Source organism: Hemiscyllium ocellatum, chromosome 14 (assembly GCF_020745735.1).
Source record: "Hemiscyllium ocellatum isolate sHemOce1 chromosome 14, sHemOce1.pat.X.cur, whole genome shotgun sequence".
Lineage (NCBI taxonomy): Eukaryota > Metazoa > Chordata > Chondrichthyes > Orectolobiformes > Hemiscylliidae > Hemiscyllium > Hemiscyllium ocellatum.
Genome location: NC_083414.1, coordinates 15,278,221 through 15,301,451, shown reverse-complemented (window position 1 = coordinate 15,301,451; position 23,231 = coordinate 15,278,221). Strand labels below are relative to the sequence as shown.

Genomic DNA, 23,231 nt, shown 5'->3' with positions numbered 1-23,231 from the left:
ATTTTATCTGAAGATTTTTCTTTATTAAAGCAAGCACAATGTATGTGTCCAATATGATGTACATGAAATGGCAGGACAAAAGACCGTGTGCAGCATTTTCTAGTGAAATTTGAAAAGACAAGTCAATGGAAAGCACAAAACAATGATCAAAAGGAGGCAGGAATCTTTTTGGGGTGTGGAGGGGGAGGGGAAGGGGAAAAGAGGAGAGAATGGAGAATCTTTCATTCATCTAATTATTACTCTTGGACAGTTCCAGCACTCGGACCTGCAGCTGAAATGCAGAATCTGATTCCAGTATGTGGCACAAGGTTGAGATGATCTGCAAGTTTGGTTTCACGCACCTTTTCTTAGTCAGTCTCTGTATTCTCAACCTGATAGCTTAGTCCAGAACACAGTTTGCAGATACGTTGTCGCACAAAATTTACATTTAGCGGAAATTTTTATAAATTGGGATGTTGTGGTATTGGATCCAACCTTAAAACTAAGATCAATTTAGCTTTAGTGGTCAGTTACTTACTTCCTTGCACTCTTTGCAAAATCAACACCAATAGTTTTGCCATCAATGCTCAGAGGTGGCTGCAAGGACTGCAGTATCTGAAGCAGCTGAGACGCCTCCTGTAAATTGCAGAAGGGGAGGAAGACAGCGAGTGGTCAATTTAATTGCACTAAAGATGCTTTTGTTTGAGGGTCATCAGATGCAATATCCATGGTTTGCGGAGATGTGGTTTGATGGGCAAGATTCCAGTTCATCCATAGTTTCTTTTAGTGGACTTACTGGTTTAGATCTTGATATTATGATTTTGAAGTTGTGCACTCCTACTTCAGGCTTCGTTACAGCACTTGATAGCCATAAATGCATACCAGGTTTTAATGTGCAGCAATGTTCATAATGGTGCTTCAATTAAAATAATTTATGATTCCTCCAGTTGCTCCAAAAAATATTTGGCTAATTCTAAGTCATACTAAGTCATTCACCAAACAGATACATCCAGTGAAAATTTCTATTCCTCTGCACAGAAGGAAGGTGTGCACTTGGTTCAATCAACAGCTCAAAACACTTCACATAAATCAAATACCGTAATCATTAATCAGACATGTAATTATTTAATGCATCTCAAAACAGATCAAATTCAGAACACCACACAGCAATATGAAATAAGAAAATGAGACTGAGCAAAATAGATTAATATGAAAAGCGAGTACCAGACGCTGCCACAGTACTCTAGAAAACATTAGTAGCATTTTAAATTTAGAGGTCTTTCCAACTCAGCACAAAACACTGTAATGATTTGTTAGTGACCAGACATTTGCTAGCCTGAACAAAAAAAACTTTGAATTATTCCCTTTTGTTGCCCATTTAAGTTTAAGTTTTTCTTTTAAAAAACAACTTTTTTTAAAAATTAAGTAGTATACAAAATATGCAGACAGCATGGTTTCTTTCCAAGTACTAGCAGCACTGGTGACGCAATAAAACTTCTATTCAAACAGTGTAGTACGTTGATTTTCACCTTCAAGAACCATAGGTTGTATTGTTTTTAAAAGAGTAATGGGAAAAGTCCATGCTCAGTTAATCAATTATACTCAGCTCCTAGAGTGCGGACAGGCCTGAAGTATAGATCTGTCAACTGGTATCAAGTTGCAGGCAGTTTTATTCAGCAAGGCCATGGGACTGTTGATATGGGAGGTGGAAAATGGTCATATGTAGTCAGTGCTCTTGGTATCTAATAATATCACATTTTAGGCCAATCTGGGAGCATACTATTCTTCACTTGAGCCTTCCTTCAAATAAGTAACAGAAAATTCAGTATAGACAATCAAAATACAGCTAATGGAAGTCAACTTTCCCTATAGATAGATCACTGGGGTATTTTGTCTCAAATATAATTCACTACAGATCAACATTTGTAGGTTTCAGAGCAAATGCCTACCACCTGCTCAGCTTAAGGAACTGTACAATGAGTAATTTCAGGAGATGATAATATTAGATAACACAAAACCATATGCTTTATCATTAAAAGATCAATTTAAATGTTTAACAATAAAACTCACCACAATAGAAGCAAGTTGTACAAAAGCAAACCCCCTGTTCAGTTGTGTTTGTTTGTCCTTAATCAACCGAATGTTAGAGAGAGATAATGCAGCATATGGCGAAAGGGCACTTAAGATGGACTCAACCGATGTGTGGGAACTAATGTTTCTCAAAATGACAGCTGTTTAAGGGAAATAAAGATACATGTAAATTACATCCATCTCAGCATGTTTACAGTTACTTGAGATTAATTGAACCATAGGTCTGCTTGTCAACATCTATATTTCACTGCTTCCTAATAAACCCAATTGATCAATGAATAGGTGAATGAATCACAACAGATGGTAGCATGGGGTAAAGAGAGCAAGCAAGAAAATGGGTGGGTGGGTGGGGGGAGAGAGAGAGAGAAAGAAAGAAAGGAAGGGAGAGGAGGAAAGAGATGGAGAATGCAAGGAAAGAGTAGTGTGTCTTTTTGTATCCCATAACACTACTCAGGAAACACTTGCATGTATTAGGTATAGACAGTGCACCCAAAAAAACAAAAACAACCTGGGAAGATTCATCACATCAACTGCCACATGAGACTATCTACCTGACAAATAGAGAAGCAAAGAATAAAACATAGGTAAATATGGAGTATTAAACAAGTAAAAATAAAAATGAATTCTCTCTAGTCTCTTAGGTTGGGCAGAAGTAAAGTTAAAAGAGTTCACTTGATCTTCCCAACAGTATCTGTAGGTGTTCCTACACCCAAGGACTGCAGCAGTTCAAGGGAGCAGCTCACCACCAATTATGGGGATTAAAACTGCATTATAGTACTCTAGGTACAGCCTCATAACTAATTATTGTGACAAGGCTTTAAATTCCAACTCCTGAGCAATAAAACTAAAATTTCATTTGCCTCCTTAATTATTTGTTACACTTTTATGCTAACACTGAGTTTCAAGGACAAGAACAAATACAGACCTTTAAGCTGCACTATCTTGCAGTTACTTTCCATTCAAAGTATAGTCTGCCCTTGATTCTTATTACAAAGTTGATGACTTCACATTGCCACACATTAAATCCCATCTTTCGTTATTGCTCACACACACAATCCATCGACAGCCCTTTAGAGACTCTATGTTCTTAATACAACATGTCCCAACTATTTTGGCATTATCAGCAAATATGGACACATTACACTCTGCTAAGTCATGAATGTACAATAGATAGTAAATAATAGAGGACCAAGGATTGAGGCTCTCAGTTACATTTTCCCAACTGAAAATACCCATTAATCATGACCAGCCATTTTCTTTATTAACCAATACTCAACTCATTCTAATGCATTGCACGGTACTAATATTTGTGCACTTTTGTGGCACCTTACCAAATACCTACTGGAAATGAGAGAGAAATGGTCCACATGTTAACAAATGGGGCTAGTTCAGTTTAGGAAGCCTAGTCGGCATGGGTGAGTTGGACCAAAGGGTCTGTTTCTGTGCTGTATGATTCTATAGCTAACTTATAATTCCTGTTTTCTGTCTCATTTCCTTCTTGAATGGTGGTATAGTGGTGGTTTCCCGAGTGTTCAGGAATATTTTGACTAATGCCTTTACCATCTCTGCATCCACTGCTTAAATGTAGGTCAACTGGTTCAACAGACTTGTGCCTTCAGTCCCATTTGTCAAATATTATGCAAATTATGTTTTGGGATGGTTTGTAATTTTCTCCACTGTGAAGACCACTGCAAATTATCAGTTTGGATTATCTACCAATTCCCTGTTTTATCAATTTCCCACATTCATCTTTCAAGGATCCCATGTTGATTTTAGCTACTTGCTTTTTATATACCCACAGAAGCTCTTGATGTTTCATGTATTTCTTGGCAATTTACTTTCTGTATCAATTTTCTTCCTTTTTATTAGCTTTTTAGCCATCGCAGCAGAATCTTAAAAATATGCCAATCCTCCGGATTACAGCTAATTTTCGCCATTTATTTGCCTTTTTTTTTCAGGTACACTGACTGCCTTTGTTAACCATGGGTAGTTCACCCTTCTGACTGAGTCCTTCTTTCTGACTGGAGTACTTTGAGAGTTAAGCCCCACAACTGAACTGGGGCAAGCTGCCAGCAGAGCTAATGAATTTCAAATAAAGGTAAGGCAGTATGCACATGTACTGGCATTGACATCACTGCACACAAAATGCATGCCATTAGAAAGACTTGTATAGACACATTCTGAAGTCTGTCAAAGCTCCACCTGTCACTCCCACACTCGCAGCGGTTGCATTATTACAAAAATATCCAGAAGTTACTTTTGTTTGCTTTCCATGCTTGTGCTCTAAATGCAGATGAAGCATATCCAAGAGACCTGGCAGCCTTTCTCTATTACACATTAAGCAGGCCACCTGTCATATTGGACACTTTGCACAGCTTTAAAAATAAAAAAAGGCACTGTTTAAGTCAGTGGCTTTGATTTTCTCACCATTATAGCTTGTCACTAACTGGGAACACTACAAAAAGGTGTTGTAAGATGGATAAGAAACAAATCGGCATCAATAAAGATTAGGATTACGGAAGGGAAGGAAAAAACTAAAATTTAAGATTTAAAAGCTTTGGAATATAATTCCAAGGCTTTAAATGTAAACTATGATCTTCTCATTGACCACCCAATTGAGTCATTACTGCTAGATGTTTGAAAAACTAAATTCAAATGGACTGCCAAAACATTCTGCAACTAAAAGGCATTACAAAATACAGTGTAACAAATTTCTTTGAATAAAACATAAGGAAGCAAGCAGCAAATGCTTAGAAAATAATTTTAACTTACTGTCACTGTAGTAATCAAGTGACTGCTGAACATCGACTGATGCAGGGTGCTGATCCTGTTCAGACTCTGAGTAAACAAAAACAGGTACTAAGTTTCATAATAAAATGAGATCAGTGATCTTCAAAACAGTAACTGGAAACTATTCCAATAAAAAGATAGTGTTTTATGAAACAAAACTGTTGTTGTTCTTTGCATGTTGACTTGGACGATTGGAATTAGAAATAAACCATACGTCCCTGCTCATAGGTGATGTTTAACCTCAACTCTACTATTCCAACTGACCCCCTCATCTAAATACTTAATGTCTTCAGGGTGTATACCTCCACCACAGCAAATTCAGATAACCACCACACCCTGGGTGATGTTTTCTTAAAATCACTATCATAATGAAGTCATTGATAGAATTTCAGCACTAGGATGTGCAATACGAGCATTCAATAACCCGGAAGCTGAAAGAAGCATTATTGACCATAGATGAAGGGTGGAAATTGTGCACATGAAAGAATTGCCACGTAGGCTATTAATATATAATTGATCAGCTCTAACAGGCCACCTCCATACAATAAGTAAACAATTATTCAAAAGTTTAAAACAACTCATTAAATTTACCCCCTCAGCCTTCATTCTGAGAGGCAGCCCATTCATCTTTTCTGGATCTGATATACTTAGTCAAAAAAAATTTTTTTTGCACCCTCTCCAGTGTTTCCAAATCACATTTCTGATAGGATGGCCTGAATTACAGCAAAAACAACTTCAATTGTACATTACCAAATTTGACCCAGATGAAGTATATCTTTTTTGGTTTCCGATTCCATTCCTCTATTAATAATCCCAAGCGTTTGGTTTGTTTTAGTTGTAGCCTTTTTGAGTTGTTGTCACAACTTTCAATGATCAGTGCATTCTTATACTTGGATGCCTCAATATCTTTTGAATTTTCTATGGTTTAAATTTGAGAAAAAGCATATAACCAAGAAGCTGCAGACCAGTCAGCTACACATAGGTAGTTGGAAAAATAATAAAACTGCAGAATTGACTGCAACAGGTAAAGACACTCACTTTTCTTTTCAAAATCTCAGACTTCAGACATATCTGCATTAAGACAGATTTTAAGTCTCATTCCTGACGAAACGTCAATTCTCCTACTCCTTAGATGCTGCCTGACCTGCTGCACTTTTCCAACACCACACTCAACTCTGATCTAAGGCATGTGCAGTCCTCACTGTCTCCCATGAAAATACATTTGGCAAGTACAGGCCTATTCAATTAGTTTTCTGATGTCTTCTTGGAACTTGTTGCAATTCTCTTCGGATCCAATTATCCATCCCAATTTAGCGTTATTCAAATTTAGAGACATTTTTGATTTAAAAGTGCAAACCATTTATATAAATTGTGAACAATTGTAGTCCCATCAATCTCTTTGGGGAAAATACCATTTCCTACCTATTACAGCCCTGCTTTCTAATTTTCAGTCAGCTATTTTACAACTTGTCCCCTGAATTTGCAAGCTCATGCCTCATTCATTCATGTGATACTTTATCCAACTACTTTTAGAAATCTAAAATGTATTAGATCTACTACATTTCCACTTCTAACATTTGTGTACCCTCTTCGAAGAATTCAATGAGGTCAGTCAAGCAAGACCAACATTTTTGAAATCGATATTGTATTATTTTTGGTTTCTTTACCTGTTGCAGAAAATTCTGTAATTTTATTATTTTTTTCCAGCTACTAATATGTAGCTGACTAGTTTGCAGCTTCTTAGTTATATGCTTTTTCTCAAGTTTAAATGGCATGTAAATGAACACGTGATAATTTTAAAAAGGTTTGTACATCAAAAAGGTGACTGTAGACAGCTAAAATTAAGTTGTTGAGTTCCTTTAAATAGAATTAAAACTCAAAATTTGGCAGTGAACTATGCAGATGGCACAATGGTGGAGTGCTGAATAAAAATCTCCTGAATAAACACTGCAGCCGATATCAGTTCATACTTACCAGATTTTGATGCCCCACATTTGAAACACTTCTCTCTCCTCTTGAAGTTATATATGCCGCACTGTATTTGTAAGTTCATAAAATTTATCAATATCAAAAATTGATTTATACACAAAATCCAAAAGTAATTTCAAACTAGTAAGTGTATAAGCCTAAAACTGCACTCCATATACAAAATATACAATGAATAATTAATTAAAATTAGCTAATTAAAAAAATTAGCTTTAAGTGATTTTCATTTCATCACAAATTGACAACTTCTCCATATTTTTCACTTACAAATAACTGCAAATACTTACTGAAATTAGACAGTGAAACAATTATTGGCTCTAATGTAGCAAAAAATCAGCATTCAATATCACAGATCTATAATTCACTAAAAGCTATTATTTAATTTAAAAATATTCAAAAAATAATCTTGTAGACATAAGTCACCCATCCTCCAAAATACCATGGAATGCACTAATCCATTAATATTTCAAAGAATTCAGATAAACTGCTCGCACACTAAACCTACATAGACTCTGCTTGTGTGTAATCAAAGTACCTTGCCACAAAGCCAATCCTCATAGGCCTTTGGTCGTGGATTGCTGTAGTGCATGGTAACATACTTCCCTTGTATGGTCAGATGTTTCTGTAAAAAATAAAGAGTCATTTAGTACTGTTTCAAGACAAAGTATCAATATTCCCATGGCAGTGCACACGTGTAGGAAGAGAGTTATTCCTCCCAAATTAGTGCATGAATGCACACGTTCATTTATGTTCATATAAGAAAGGGAGCTCAGGGGACTAGGTTACCTACACTTAGCCCATCCTTATTAGTCTTCAAAAAGATGGAAGCAGGCCAAGTCACAAAAGGTCCAGTAAGAAGAGCATTACCATAAGCAATCTGGAGTGAGACACACCTATTGTGTTAATGCTTGCAGAAAAAAACCTTATGTTTTAAAGTTATGAAGAAAACTATTTTAAATCATGCTTTGCTTTAACAAAATAAAAAGCTATTTTCTTCCTTTTACAACATATCGAGTGCTAACCGTAGCAGAATCTGCTGCATTATCTAATATCCTTAATTGAGATTTTCTGACCCCTTTGTCTAAGTTGAACAAATTTTAAGTAGCATTTGATGGTGCTGCAAAGTCTTTGGTGACAAATGCGTTACTATATTGATCTGACCCAAATACTTAAATCCTAATTTACTAGCAATCCCTATTGTACCTTCTCAGGGTTCAACAGGCACCTTCTTATTTTTGAAAGCCAGCAGTACTTTCAAGCTAACAAATTCAGTATGAAATACAAAAGCTTGGTTTGCATGTTTGATTTTGGTGGTATGACAAAGGAAAACACACCCTTCATTTAGTGAAAGTTTGTTGCTACTACTGAAAACCATTGTCACTGGGTAGGAACACCACAAGCACAGAATCATTTCAAATTAGATGCGCCAAAGGGTTTTGCTAATTTCATTAAAACACAAGTTGTGATCAACAGATTTAGTTTATAATGTATTCTCAGAACCTGTCCAAGTCATTTAATCAAAGTCAGGAACAGCAAGTACTCTTCAGCAGCCACTGCTGAGCTAGTCCTACCAGATAATCCAGTGTAATCCAAGAACCTAACAGATATTATCCATAAACCAGGATAATGCAACAAAGTGAAAACTGCATTTGTTGGTGTTTTTAAAAATCCTGTGTTTTCCAATTCTCAATTCAAATTTGACACCTAGATTTTCTCAAAACTGTTTGCTATTTTCAGTTGGTCAAATAGGGGACCTGACAATACAAAGCTACATGAAATCAAATTGTAAATTCTGAAGTCATTAGTGTCAACAGTAGTTTCATAAATTTAGTATTTTGTTCCTTTAAACACAAGAAACTTGGTTCTGGGAGACAAATGCAATTATTTTACGTATGCTACGCAATATTCCAGGCATAATATAAATTGTATAACATAATCAGAGCAGTTTGGATTATGGATACTCTGAATGCTGATTATAGTATTTTATAAATATTTTACTTTGTAAAGTCATAAGAAATCACTGGCTCAATTTGCACTAAGAATTTTGTTTTTTAGGAAAAACTGCTTTTACAATAAAGCATATTTTAAATTAAAGTGTGTGGAAAGTTACACCGCCTCCTAAATTTTAGATGAGGTCCTAATATTATTTCCCCATACCTCATTCAAGTTTTGGTGTAATATTTCTATTCCTTTTAATAAGGACAATAAAAAAGACTGAGGCGAAGTTGTGAACATACTACCTTTTCACCCCAGATCAATTCTCTTTCCGTAGACTTTAATCATTGAGGAAAAAACGCAAGCTGTCTCAATAGGTTTGACAAAATAAAACTCTCTCTAGGATGTTTGCCACAAAGTCTGGGCAATGGTTGATCCTCCACTGTTGTGGATTACTTCACCTCCAACTCAAAGAGCAGTAAGTTAGCTTGCTGCTAGTGCTTCTCTGCACATCCCATCTATTCTTTGAATGGAATTGTAAGCGACCAATTTCAACTTTGAAAGAATCATAGTTTAATCTCATTAAGTGTGAAAAAGTTGTGCACGCATATAACAGATGCACAACCTAATTGGCAAAGATGTTGCACAACCATTAAAATAGCTACATCCTATTGAACACCATGCCTTCCTCTATCATTCTGGTGACAATCCAGACAATATTCTCAAAAAAAATGCAAATCAATATGTACTTTGTGCTTCAAGCAGGAAAAACCACTTGAAAATTGATCCTCAGCAACACCACACAACATGAACACAGCAGCTGCCAAAAGTCTGATAACATGATGAAAACCAACAGGCAAGATAGAATGAAAGCAAAGCACTGTTATCACCACATTTGGCATCCTATAGAATCAATTTCAGATTAGCAATAAACCAGTCTGCTCTATCATGCACAATTTATATTCTGCCTGGAACACTGCATAATATGATGCAACATATTAAACAATGGCAAATGGTGCTAACCTAGCTACTCGGTGTTTTTTAAACATTCCCCTCCATCACAACAGTTAGATATTGGCTAATTATCTTTTAAAAAAAAATAATCTGCATACTGTGTCTTAATCTCAATGCCATGCCTCCTACTGTAAAATGCTTTTTAAAATGTCTATCAAAGTACCCCCACAACCACTCCCAAATCATGAAAATTTGCTTGTGATTTCATGCCTATTTAAAACATGAATCAGACTTACATCAAGATTCTTACAGGTGCTGGAGAAGTCTTTCACTCAAACATACTCGGCCAGATTTAAACCAAGTCATAGATGAGAAAGAGCAGTGTTTGTTCTCAGTCTCATGAGGATACTCCTTAAAATAATATTCATCGCAGTTGAATAATTTTCAAGTCCTTCAAAAACTGATTTCCTGCACACCACAACAGTAGATTCCAAAGCAGGTGAGGGAGGCCTGGAAGCAGATCCCTCAGCTGTCTCCAACACAGTGTTACCATGGGCATTTTGAGCAGAACAGAAATAGGTGTAGGCTCTGAAATAACTGATTTTTCATCACTTACAACTAAAGCTTGTTCCTGATCTTCTGATGCTCAGCAGTAACTTGCTTCATATTTATATATTTTTAGGCTGCTCATGACCTTGAGTGTGTGATAAAAGTTAACTTGTATTTTAATAAAAAATGCCTTTGATACTGTCATTGTTCTGTATAAAGTACAAAACACACTAAGTAATTTAGAAGCGAACAAATTCAAAATAGCACATGTGGCTTTCAAAGAAAATTGTTTTAATTCAACTGATCCTTCACCAGGAAGGTGATAGGAACTGCTTAAGTGAGGTATTGTGGCCAATTGGTGTATTAACACCTCATATAAAGAATAGAAGTTTGTGTTTACTGTTCAGTGTACCTATATCAGTCAAACTTATAACCAGGGAAATCCAAACTCTAAGGTGAAAGGTGAATCAATCAGTTCTGTAGCAGCAAACCTTTCACCAAATGGGTCCAGAGAACGAAATGCCCAGAATCAACTCACTCGACTTCCTGATCTCTTCAACAGAAAACAACATGGAAAGCTAAAAACACGATACGATTCTATTACTCTCAACAAATATCCCACCACCCTTTTCATATTTGACTCATTCACCTACGCATTTTGTCATCTGACATTTTTGCTTTGACTTTAACCATGTGGAAAAACTGGCCTCTTCTCAGCTGATGAAAGTCTAACTAAATGCAACTTTGGGCATTACGTTAGTGTCATTCCAAAATGAAGATCACATTGAACCAAATGACCAAGTTCTTCAATGTGAACAACATAGCTTTGTATGTATCCACAGAAAGCTAACTATAAATTTAGACTTAATTTACAGTCTATTCTCCTATGTTCAGCACTAACTTTGCGGCCCTGTATATGAATAGAAAGCACAGCTAAAACACATTTATAAAAAGGCTGTACTTGCAATCAGTCTTAAGGGGCTCGCAATTTATACAGAAAAACAAATTCTCTTGTTTTGGAGAAAAGCCCCTGTGTCTCATTACATCAGTTTTCAATACAGACAATTTGATCCTTTTTATTTTTTGTCTCCAAGAAATCTAGACTTGTGATGAAGCAACCTGATTGGCTTCCATCCATCTTGTTGCGTCCTGCAAGTGATTAAACTCCACGAAGGCGAAACCACGGCTTTGACCTAGAGACAGCATTCAGATATAGACGGGATTGTGTTAGTCAATGGGTTTTAAAGCAGCCATTCTCAGATGAATCTCTCAAGTCACCTTCCTGCTTCAAAAGCGTCTCCATTTACAATTTTGTGAAGCAGTGATTCTGTGATTTCATTTTTTTTCCTTTTCTTTGCCATGGCAAGGAATTGAACAGTGCAAAGTTCACAGCCTGGGAGTGACAATACTTCTACAAAAAGAATGAAAAAAGTTGCAAGGGAAAAAAGCATCCTTCATGCGGACCATGTGCAAATAACCCTAGAAAACAACAACTTCTGAATGTGGTACCCACCTGCAACTCAGTATTCATTGGCATTTTATTTTTTGAGAGTTACTTCAGCTGTTACCACCATCACAATCACCACCCCTGTGCATAGCATTAAAAGGAGTGCAGTGGAGTCAAGTGTATAATATTAAAAGGGTAAAGGAATGCAGAAAAATAAAACTGCAAGAAAAAAAAATAGGAAATAATACTTTGGAAAAGGCAACTTCCAACTCCCTTTAATGTTGGAATCTCTTTTTAATCTTGGACTGTAAGCCTTTGTAACTTATAAAAAGGAGAAAGGCACACTGACTACGTTGTCACTGCATAATTAAAATGGAAGTTACAACTTGTTTTCAACAAAACTATTAATTTTACGCTTCATGTTCCTCAGCCATGGCAAATTCTTGTATTCTAATTCTGAACTCTCAGCCACTGGGTAACCAAATTTTTTTTTTGCTTTGTGGGAGGGAGGGGAAAAGCCTGGATCAGGAACAGAAATCTCACCTGACATTTTGCTCCTCATTAGTCGCACATCTCTCGGCTGAACTCCATCATAAGGCTCTAAAACTGTTCGAATCTAGAAAGTAAATGGAAATTCTGAGTCAATGCAAATGCTGGAAGTCAATGTATGAACTGCAATGTTAAACAAGGCTCAGCAGAAGCACGTGAACTTAATCAATATAAGTTATAGAATGACTGCGCCAAGGGAAAGTGGATACAAAGTAGTTCTTAAAATGTGCAGGTTACATTATCAGTTCAATGATAAATTTACGTAGGAAAATGTAAAAAAAATTCTAGTGCTCTATTTTAAAGCAGTCAAAATTTTACAATTTTGCTTTAAAGCAAATAACACTGAACATTTTTGTACTGATAAATTACAGCAAACCTCAAACGAACAAGATGGCAATTTGAGCAGTCATATACTGACCATATCTTTTCCATTTCTGACCACGTTAAGTGGCACCAAAAATTTCCTTATGCAATCTCATGCTTCATTTTGACATTTTTTAAAACGTTTCCCCGCAGACAGAAAACCATTCCCACCTAACAGTCATAACTGATTGCAACTTATCCAAAACCACGAGCTGAGATAACACTGGTCTATGTGCAAAACATGCGATCTCAAATTTATGATAATCTGAATCCAAAACCACAGGGTTTTCTAATACTCAAAAGTGCTGAGTAGATTTCGCAAAATATTTAAGTGCCAGTGAAGTACTTCCCATTGTACATTGATGAGTATGTGTATTTAGTGATATTGATTGCAGGAAAAATGCTGGCTGACTCATATCTGTTTAGCACATATTTGTTTGTAAAAAGATAGCAGTTAAACCTACTGGATTAGCGAGTTGAGAAGATTTGTAGCTCAGGGTGAGGTTCTGGATGTAGGTTTGCTCACTGAGCTGGAAGGAAATGAGCCTTCCAGCTCAGAGGGCAAACCTACATCCAGAACCTCCTGCATTTCCAAGGAATTCCAATCTTAAATCTGAAAACAATTTTACTCAATTTGTTTGAATATGTTAGGATATCTCTGGGACAGGTTGGTCTTGAACCCAGGTCTTCAGGCCCAGAAACAGGAACACTACCATTGTATCAAAAGACCCCAAATAATCAGGAAGAGCAAGAATCCTTTTTATTAGAAGGCCCCCAATGAATTTCAAATAGGATGCAGGAACAAAAGTAGGCCATTTGACTCAATCACATTTTACAATGTCAATGCGAAATGGCTGATCTGACCAATTCTCAACTCCATTTTGTTTTGCCTCCCCCATAATCCCCAATTCTTGCAACTTGAAAGGGTTCAGAAAAGATTTACAAGCATGTTGCCTGGGTTGCAGCATTTGAGCTATAGGGAGAGACTGAATAAGCTGGAGCTGTTTTCCCTGGAGCGTTGGAAGGCTGACCTTAAAGGGGTTTATAAAATCATGAGGGGCAAGGAAACGATAAATAGACAAGGTTTTTTTCCTGGGTTGGAGGAGTCCAGAACTAGAGGGCATGAGTTTGGGTGAGGGGGGAAAAAGATGTAAAAGGGACCGAAGAGGCAACTTCTTCACTCAGAGGGAAGTGCGTGTATGGAATGAGTTGCTAGAGGAAGTGGTGAAGGCTAGTGCAATTACAGCATTCAAAAGGAATCTTGACAGGTTTCAAGAATTGGGGATTATGGGGAGGCAAAACAAAATGGAGTTGAGAATCGATCAGATCAACCATGTTCGCATTGACAATGAAAAATGTGAATGGGTCAAATGGCCTATTTTTGTTCCTACATCCTATTTGAAATTCATTGGGGGCCTTCAAATAGGATAGGAAGGGCTTGAAGGGATATGGGTCAAATGCTGTCAAATTGGACTAGGTTAGGTTAGGATATCTGGTCACCACAGACAAGTTGGACCGAAGGGTCTATTTCTGTGCTGTATATATCTATGACTCTGAAAGCTACCACATCATTTCCCTTGCTTTCTTTTTAAAACTCTTTAATTCAGTTGACAACCTCATTTGTTTTTCCTATTGCCTTTTCTTTTGAAGGAGCATCATTACTCAAGTATAACACTGGAGAAAATAACATACATCATCCTCTGTCGTAGATGAGGGCAGTCCTCTGAGCATAATAGTCTTGCTTTCTTTTTCGTTATTCAGGTCATTTCGATCTGGATCCCTATAGTCACCATCTGAATGGTAACCACCATCTGATCGATCGCTGCTTCTTCTTTCTTGATATCTCTAAAATGAAAATTTGGAAGAACTTGAGCATAACAGAGCTAACGAAAATCTCAGTTCAACAGTGACAATCATTTCAACAGACAAGAGACTAACAAAACATACAAAAGCAAACTATTGAGAATGCTGGAAATATAAAAATTGAGAAAAAAGATTGATCTGAAACATTTGCTGTTTCCCATTCTAGATGCTGCCCAACTGCTGATTATTCCCAAGTTTTTCTGTTTCCATTTAGAACTGACAAAGCATACTGGGAAATCAAATACACACTATAGATTTATTTTATCAGCCTTACCTGGCCATTGCTGAGCACAAACTACATACCTTCTTCATAAAAGAAATTTCATATGGGGACATTATCAGATTACCAACCCTTATTACTCGGAATTCTCTATTCCTGAGATGCTGCCTGGCCTGCTGTGCTTTGACCAGCAACACATTTGCAGCTTACTTCCCAGAGGCTGACTGAAAGGACACTTTGCAGAGGGCAAGTTTCTCATTCTTTCAAAAGGCGCTGAAGATTAGCACACAATTATTTTTATAAAGGCACAGATGCAAGTTATCTATATATTCAAACTTTGTTCATGAGGAAATGTTCTAATTCACTAACTGAATGGTCTATTTCATAATGAGGTGGGTCATCAAGAAACTGGCTAACATGCAAACATATTTAGTGAGTTTTAACTTTTACCACTGTTTTGATGGTAAAGCTACTTGTCAACCTTGCTGGAAACCAAAATTATGAAGGAGACAAAAATTGGCTTTCTGCATTCCCCTTTTCTAAATGTAGAGAAGTACTCAACTGATTGCTGACAGGGTACAAAAGCAAAGACTTGCATCAAGCAGAACACATTCAACTTTGGATACTCAAGCAGATACCACGATAGATGGACTGCATGAAGAAACCAAGTTAGGCAGTGTGCAGCACAACAGTCAACATATTATGTGACATACTTTATTTGTTTTATTCCGAAATGGACCTTTTTAACACATTTGCATGCAGGAGATCAAGAGCTGTACTCCCCCTGTTTTTGCACCTTCAGCTTTGTCGTTCAATCAATCCTGTCTCCAGTCAGATCCTATCCCAATCCACTTTTGAATTATTCAGGCTTTAAACTTACAGAACATCGCTAACATTTTCAGTAAATCAGAACATGCAGTGTAGAGTTACATTCTTCTACTGTGGAGGTAGATATATGTTCCTTACAAATCTGCATGATACAATCATGTAATAAGATGTGCTTGCTTCTTAAGCATAACCCAATGTGCAATATGATAAACAAGCAGTGAACAAATATTGCAAAAATCAGCAATTTAAGCTCAATATGTTAGAGACGTTGTCCCCATTTTTCTCTATCTTAATTGTGCTAATATTTCACAATATGTTGCTGAATGAGTGGCACATGACAAAGTCAACAGGAGAAAGTCTAGATTGTCGGTGTAATTGTATACAAAAACTACCTACCTTGATAACTCAAGATCAAGAGCCACAATTAGATTCTAAATAAAATTCCAGATTTAATCAGGAAGCCATGGCACAACATCACACCACTTGGGAAAATACTACGCATCTAGGTGGTTATGACAGCTGCCACTTATCAATTATTATAGGATGACCGTATCATGGGCACATTGGTAATGTAGTCAAGATGTGTCATGCACAATCATTGCCACAATGCACATTACCTCATTTTCCTGTCTACTATGAGGCAATGGTGACAGTGCAAGATCTGTAATTAGAAACCCAGGCCAATGTAGCTAGTGGAATTTGAATTAAATAAATAATTCTGGAAATTAAAGCTCATCTCTGTGACTATGATAAACAACATTAATCAATCAAAATTAATCTATCTTAAAAGCCCAGCTAGTTCATTAATGTTCTTTGGAGAAGGAAATCTGCCTCCCTTATCTGGTCTGTCCTGCACGAGAGTCCATACCCACAGCAAAGTAGATGATTTTAACTAACCCCTGGAAATAGCCCAAACAAGCTACTTAATTCCAAGGACGATGGGAAGAGTGAGTAAAATGCTGCTAGAATTTCCACATCTATTGGAAATTATTTAAAAAAACGGAACATACAATTCACCAAGAAAAATCAATTTTACCAGGTTAATAAGACTACACAACTTGCACGCTATCACGCCATCTTTTGAAGAATAACTAACACTTGGAAAAGTGGCAGATAAAGATAAAATAAGGATGTGTGGTTTAATCAAATTAAATGCTTCAAGGGTTAATAGTACTAGAGACAAGAGAGCAGCTTTATGAATTTCTGGACAAACTCCCTCTGCGAGAAGCTCCACATATAACTGAATAATTAATAGCAAAAGTTCACACACTAGAAGCAATTTTTTGATGGATATTGGTACTTAACTGAAAGTGAGAGAACAGGGCAGGAAGAAAGAAAGAGAACTAACAGAGTGCATCAGATAGTGTTCCCAATAATGTCTGGTGCATTAGCTTTTCATCACTTATTGTAATGTCCTAGGTAAGACTTCATGTACAAGTTTGCAGGAAACAAGGTGGAGCTGCAGCAAGTGACATAAGAACGAACAAGGAACATATGAGTTAGTGGGACAAACCGTGGCCCGTTTTAATGTTAACTGATTCTTCCTACAGATGTTGCAGACAATTTCACCAATAATAATAATAGGCTGGGCACTAAGTATTAAATTCCAGTAAATATTCACTTACACCAACTTCAGAACTCTCAGAGTTTCGATGATCTTGATGTCGACGATTACGGCGATCATCACTGGAACTTCTGTAATCATAATCCCGATCCGTGCCTCTTGAGCTCCGATCCCTCCGCTCTCGAAATTCCACTCGGTCCTTGATCTGATCAGATCCATACCTGCCATTCCGTTCAGTTCTACTTACTCTGAAAAGAGAGGGTGTTGTGACAAAAACAAATGCCTACATATATATCCTTCCACAAATGCTACTAAACAGTTTTTTTCCTGTAATTTATTTTATTTCCAATTGCCAATATCTGTAGTATCATAACTTTATTTGGCATAAATGAAATAGTCTTAGGTGTCAGGTAACATTCTCCAGCGAATAAACACAAGTAGATACTCTGGAATGTCTGTGTTTACTACCAATGGCCCTTCTCATCCATTGAATCCTTTCTTATTTTATGACGACTCATCAGGACTAAGGTTTCATAATACTGACCTAAGGCCACTAATTAACTAGATGATAGATAATGCCTGTCCTCAAACTTTTGATGCTTTTGATAGATGACGACCCTGTACTGTTCTGTTTTTATTTAGAACTTTTTTTCCAAATGTTACTGTAGCACTTATGCACTTGCAAAAAAAACCTAAAATTTAGGAAGCAGGATTGCTTACAGTTTAGGGATTTCTCAATATATGCCAAGAAATTAAAAAGATAAAAAACAAAATACCTGGTGTGTGTTAATATACTTGCATGGGAAATTGCCAATGTAAACGTGGATTGATAAAGTTTAAAATGGAGAAAGATGAGAAAAGATTTTGAATAGTGCAAATATTTTATTTGTAATAAAAAAAGCTGCTAGTTACCATCATCATGACCTCACAATATGACTACTAGTTGTATAAAAGCCTCTGCAGACCTCATTTTTTACTAAAAGCCTGATTAAACAATATTCATGGTTATTTACACTTCACCCACAACAAAAAAAAATCAAGATCAATGACAGAAACTTCAAAACCTAAAGACTAACTCAACTAAAACACATTTATGTTTAATCAAATTCAAATATTGCAGAATGCATTGGGAACTGGAATACATGTAAAATGGACACTAAAAATTAGGGATTTCAAGGGCTCATTCCCACCAATTTTACATTAATATTCTTTAACCTTAAATGTCATAAGCAACTTTCGCTATATAAGCACAATAATACATTGTCTGCAAAAACTTACAAGGAAGTGGATGCAAGGTACTCACCTCTTATTAGAACCCATCCTTCAAAAGGAATTGATTTTAAGGACAACTTCCCTGCGGTGACCTGTTTATATGACCTGGTAAATAAGACGCAAATCAACAAGGTTCAACTCGTTGAACATAAAAACATTTCCACTTTACAACACAGTCACAAGCTCTTATTACTCCAATGGAGAAGCCACTGTTTTAATTCACTTTAACGGTTTCCTACTCAGCTACTTGAAGTGGCCTAGTTTTAGGAAGACTGGAACATCCAAAACCATCCCAGTACAGTATTTCTTCAGCATTTAGGATTTAAGTGTTCTTCTTTGTTTATCCTTCAATTATCTGTGCGCAGAGCGCGAGTAAAGGTTCCTCCAGAAGGGATGGATCAGGGTTGCCCTAACTGGACCAATTTTATGAGTAATCCCTCCATGTTGAGAAAACTCAAGCAACAGAAGGAAACCAAATGAAATCAATGCACACAGGAATGGAAATAACAAATAATCTGCCTGAAGTTTTAGTTAGATAATGGCAACTAAACTCATGTTTGCAGTCTACATTTAGACATTGCCTGAACAAAATTCTGATTTTCATTGCATCATTCTAGAGTTCAGGGTTTATTCTCCAAATTACAAACAGAAATAAATTCAGGTAAGATGTTTGGATAGAACTTGAGACAGGTGAAGAGAGAATGGCCTAAAAGCAACACAGAAAAGATTGATAAAGAAGCTTTATACATTTTGTCTGTGCTGAATCAGTCTAAAAGCAAAGGACATTTATAGGAATTAGAGAACATCTAAAATAAATGTCCAAGCAATTTGAGGAAACCTCATCAAATCAGACTGGCCAAATATCAACTGAACGTCAGCCATATTAAACAACGTACCCTCATTTATGGTAAAAGTAGCTAAAGTTTAAGTAGAATCATATACATAGATAAGTGTCAGCACTTATAAAGTTCTTTTCATGATTTGGTTGACATAATAAATTTGCAGCTGTTAATTGACATTTGGCAAGGTCACAGAAACAGGAATAAGGCGGACAATGAGGTGAGCAACTGTTTCAAAAAAAAAATCAGTTGAGTAATAAGCGTTGAACAGTGCCCTGAAGAACTCCTGTGCTCTGAATAGCAACATGTATTCTTTGCAGTTCAGTCAAAAAGGCTTCTAGATCCTCAAATTACCATTTCATCCAAAACACTGAAGCTCACAATCCTTTTCTACCACAACAATGTCTTATATGCTAAATAATGTACACATGTCTCTACAATGGGGCTTGACACCCTAACTGTTTGACTGGTGCAAGATCTGGCCTATTTGGAAGGTCTAACTACAAGAATTGGATTACCCAAGTCAGAAGTTAAACTAGAAACTATCTTCACCTTCAAGCAAAACAAAAACAAAAATCCTGCTCAAACAAATTTTTATGCTCAAAGTGTCCACTTACATAATTGCAGATATCCATCCATCATTACTGACATTAAGATTGAGACATCAAATGCAACTTCTTACCTGGTATTTATGGCTACAAAGTAGAAATTAGGACTTGAAGTAAAAAATTGGTAGCCATGTGGTCTATTCTATTGCCAAATATTTGCAAACAAGATGAAGTGTGAAGGAATGAGTTACAGGCTTAACTGTTAGCTACATAACAGCTTCTTAAACAAGAACAGTATTTGGTCCTGGCTGCCTTTTTTTTTCTCCTTTAGGTGGTTCAAATACATATTGAATTTTATCTGCACAAAACTACAGAATTCCTTGGACAATTACATTGGATAACTTATCTTTCATGAGACATTTCAACACTTTCCAAATCGCTTATAAACATCTCACTTTACATCTTCGGACTAAAAGAGGTGAACGATTACAAGCTCCATTAAGGCACTGTACCAGGTTTCAAACAATTTTTTTATTTGTAATTGAAATTATGAAATGAAAAATTTAGGTACATCTCTGGTCTCAGTGAATAAATAAGCCAACTGTGTGGTAGCGAACCAGAAACAAAGAAGGTTAGGTATTATTTCTGAGCCATGTCATAACAATTTTAACAAGTTAAAAGGAAGTCAATCCGGATATTCCCCAAACAGGAAATCCAGGATGAATCAGGACGCACAGAACCTGCTAAAAGTCAGATGTGAGGACTTCACATCAGGAGATGCACTAAAATATAAGGAATCCAAATATGACCTCCGCAGAGCCATTAAGACAGCCAAGGATCAATACCGATCCAAACCAGACACCTGGTGACTATGGCAAGGACTGAATGACAATTACAAAGAGATAGTGCAAGATAGCAGATGAGTACACATCCCTCCAGATCATCTCAACGCCTTCTATGTTCACTTTGAGCAGAATTTCGACAGAGGCAATACCTATTCCTGACGCACCTATCCCAATAGTCACTGCATCAGAGGTCAGATCAGTTTTCCTTTGTGTGAATCCAAGGAAAGCAATGGGGTACCAGGCCGTGCACTGAGCATGCGCAGTGCAATCGGCAGAGGTCTTCTCAGACATCTTTAATCTCTCCCTGCAGCAGGTCACTGTCCCTGCCAGCTTCAAGAGGGCAAACGTCATTCCTGCGACGAAGGCAGCTCATGCAGCATGTCTCAATGACTACTGCCCTGTGGCCCTAACTTCGGTGGCAAAGAAGTGCTTTTGAAAAGCTGGTCATGGCATTAATCAACTCCAGCCTCCCCACTACTCTTGACTTACTCCAATTTGCCCATCGCATCAACAGATCCACATCAGATGTCATATCACATGCCCTTCACTTCTCCCTAGAACATCCTGACACCAAGAACAGCTACATAAGAATCCTACTCATTGACGACAGTTCAGCCTTCAACACTATTATCCTCTCGAGACTGATTACTAAACTTAGTGATCTCAGACTAAGTCCCACTCTCTGCAACTGGATCCTCAATTGTGGGCGGCATGGTGCTCGGGGGTTAGCACTGCTGCCTCACTGTGCCATGGACCCAGGTTCAATTCCAGCCTCAGGTGACTATCTGTGTGGAGTTTGCACCTTCTTCTCATGTCTATGTGGGTTTCCTCCAGGTGCTCTGGTTTCCTCCCACAATCCAAAGGTCAGGTGAATTGGCCATGCTAAATTGTCCATGGTGTTAGGTGCATTAGATAGGGGTAAATATAAGGTAGGGAATGGCTCTGGGTGGGTTACTCTTCAAAAGGGTCTGTGTGTACTTATGGGCCAAAGGGCCTGTTTCCATACTGTAGGGAATCTAATCTCAGTTTCCTGACTCACAGGCCACAATCAGTGAAGATTAGGGACAATATTTCAATCTCAACACTGGAGCCCCTCAGGAGTGTGTACTCAGCTCCCTACTGTACTCACTGTATACCCATCACTGTCACCAAATACCAGACTAACACCATTTACATGTTCACTGATGATGCCACCTTAGTCAGCCGAATCTCAGATGGTGATGCAACAGACTACAGACAGGAAGTGGAAGACCTGGAATAATGGTGCAGTGAGAACAACCTAGCTCTCAATGCCGGCAAAACCAAGGAACTCATTATTGACTTCTGGCAGGATGTTACTCATGCCACCCTACACGTTAACAGCACAGAGGTGGAACAAGTGGAGAGTGTCAAGCTCCTGGGAGTGGTCATCCACAACAAGCTTTTCTTGGACTCACGTGGACACACTGGTTACAAAGGCCCAACAACTTCTTCAGGCAGCTGAGGAAATTTGGCATGATGGCAAATACCCTTGCCAACTTTTATAGGTACACCAACAAGAGCATTGTCTGGATGTATCACTACCTGGTACGGCAACTGTACCATTCAAGAGCATCAACAGTTACAGACAATGGTGAGCTCGGTCCAGACAATCACAAAGGCCAACCTCCCATCAAAGAATCCATCAACCAGGCCTGCTGTCAAGGAAAGGCCGCCAACATTCTCAAAGATCTATCCCACCCTGGCAATGTTTTTCTACAACATCTTCCAATGGGGAGAAGGTACAGAAGTCTGAACACATGCACCAGCCGGTTTCAAAACAGTTTCTATCCTATTGTTAGGATACTGAATGAACTCTCAAACTCTTAACATTTGCCTCTACTTGTGTTTTTATTTTTGCTGCTGTTTACCCATTATTTACTTACCTATGCTACTTAACTCTTATCTTCCTGTATTGCTCACAAGACAAAACTTTTCACTGTGCCTTGGTACACGTGACAATAAATACAAATTCAATTCAAGATGATCTAGAGACCGATCCAATGTACTTCAGTAATCTCTTTGAATATTGAGGCAAACAAGTAAAAATAGCCAGACTTTTACTTGAAAAAATAACTGTGAACTCTCCTTCTTTACAGTATGCATTTTTGTGAAGAGGCTCAGTAACCTCAAGAGAAAGTGAAGACTGCACATGCTGGAGATCAGAGCCAAAAATACTGGAGGTGGAAATGTACAGCTGGTCAGTCAGCATCCGAGGTGCAGGAGGATCTACGTTTTGAGCATAAGCTCATCAGGATTCCTGAAGAAGAGCTTATGCTTGAAACATCGATTCTCCTATACCTCAGATGGTGCCTGACTGGCTGCGCTTTGCCAGCTCCACAATCTTCGACTCAGTAACTTCAGAATCACATCTTATTTAATATTCCCCATGTATGAACAAGCATTAAATGTAAATATTTAGGAAGTGCCCCTTACAAACACACACCTAATCCTTTACTGCCCTCCTCCCCTCCCAAGGATATAAGCCTAAATATCAATACTACTCAGCTTTCTGAGCAGTAGGGCTCATCCATCGCACACATTCAACAGGGGGAGATAAACCTTCACAAAACATGTATTAGAAGAAACTC

General features: G+C 37.5%; 1 protein-coding gene across 4 annotated transcripts in view; it reads right to left on the bottom strand.

The window, feature by feature from the left end:
• Positions 1 to 23,231, bottom strand: part of LOC132822260 (RNA-binding protein 5-like) — a 39,915-nt gene that overhangs the window by 15,249 nt on the left and 1,435 nt on the right. For all 4 annotated transcript variants that reach the window (XM_060835399.1, XM_060835402.1, XM_060835401.1 and 1 more), the window contains exons 2-11: positions 18,422 to 18,495; positions 17,180 to 17,366; positions 14,336 to 14,488; positions 12,275 to 12,347; positions 11,404 to 11,477; positions 7,382 to 7,468; positions 6,835 to 6,895; positions 4,843 to 4,908; positions 2,050 to 2,210; positions 518 to 615 (exon numbers count right to left, since the gene is read on the bottom strand). In XM_060835399.1, the coding sequence (XP_060691382.1) occupies positions 518 to 615; positions 2,050 to 2,210; positions 4,843 to 4,908; positions 6,835 to 6,895; positions 7,382 to 7,468; positions 11,404 to 11,477; positions 12,275 to 12,347; positions 14,336 to 14,488; positions 17,180 to 17,366; positions 18,422 to 18,438 (977 nt within the window). In that variant the 5' untranslated portion in view covers positions 18,439 to 18,495. The remainder of the gene's footprint in view (positions 1 to 517; positions 616 to 2,049; positions 2,211 to 4,842; positions 4,909 to 6,834; positions 6,896 to 7,381; positions 7,469 to 11,403; positions 11,478 to 12,274; positions 12,348 to 14,335; positions 14,489 to 17,179; positions 17,367 to 18,421; positions 18,496 to 23,231) is intronic.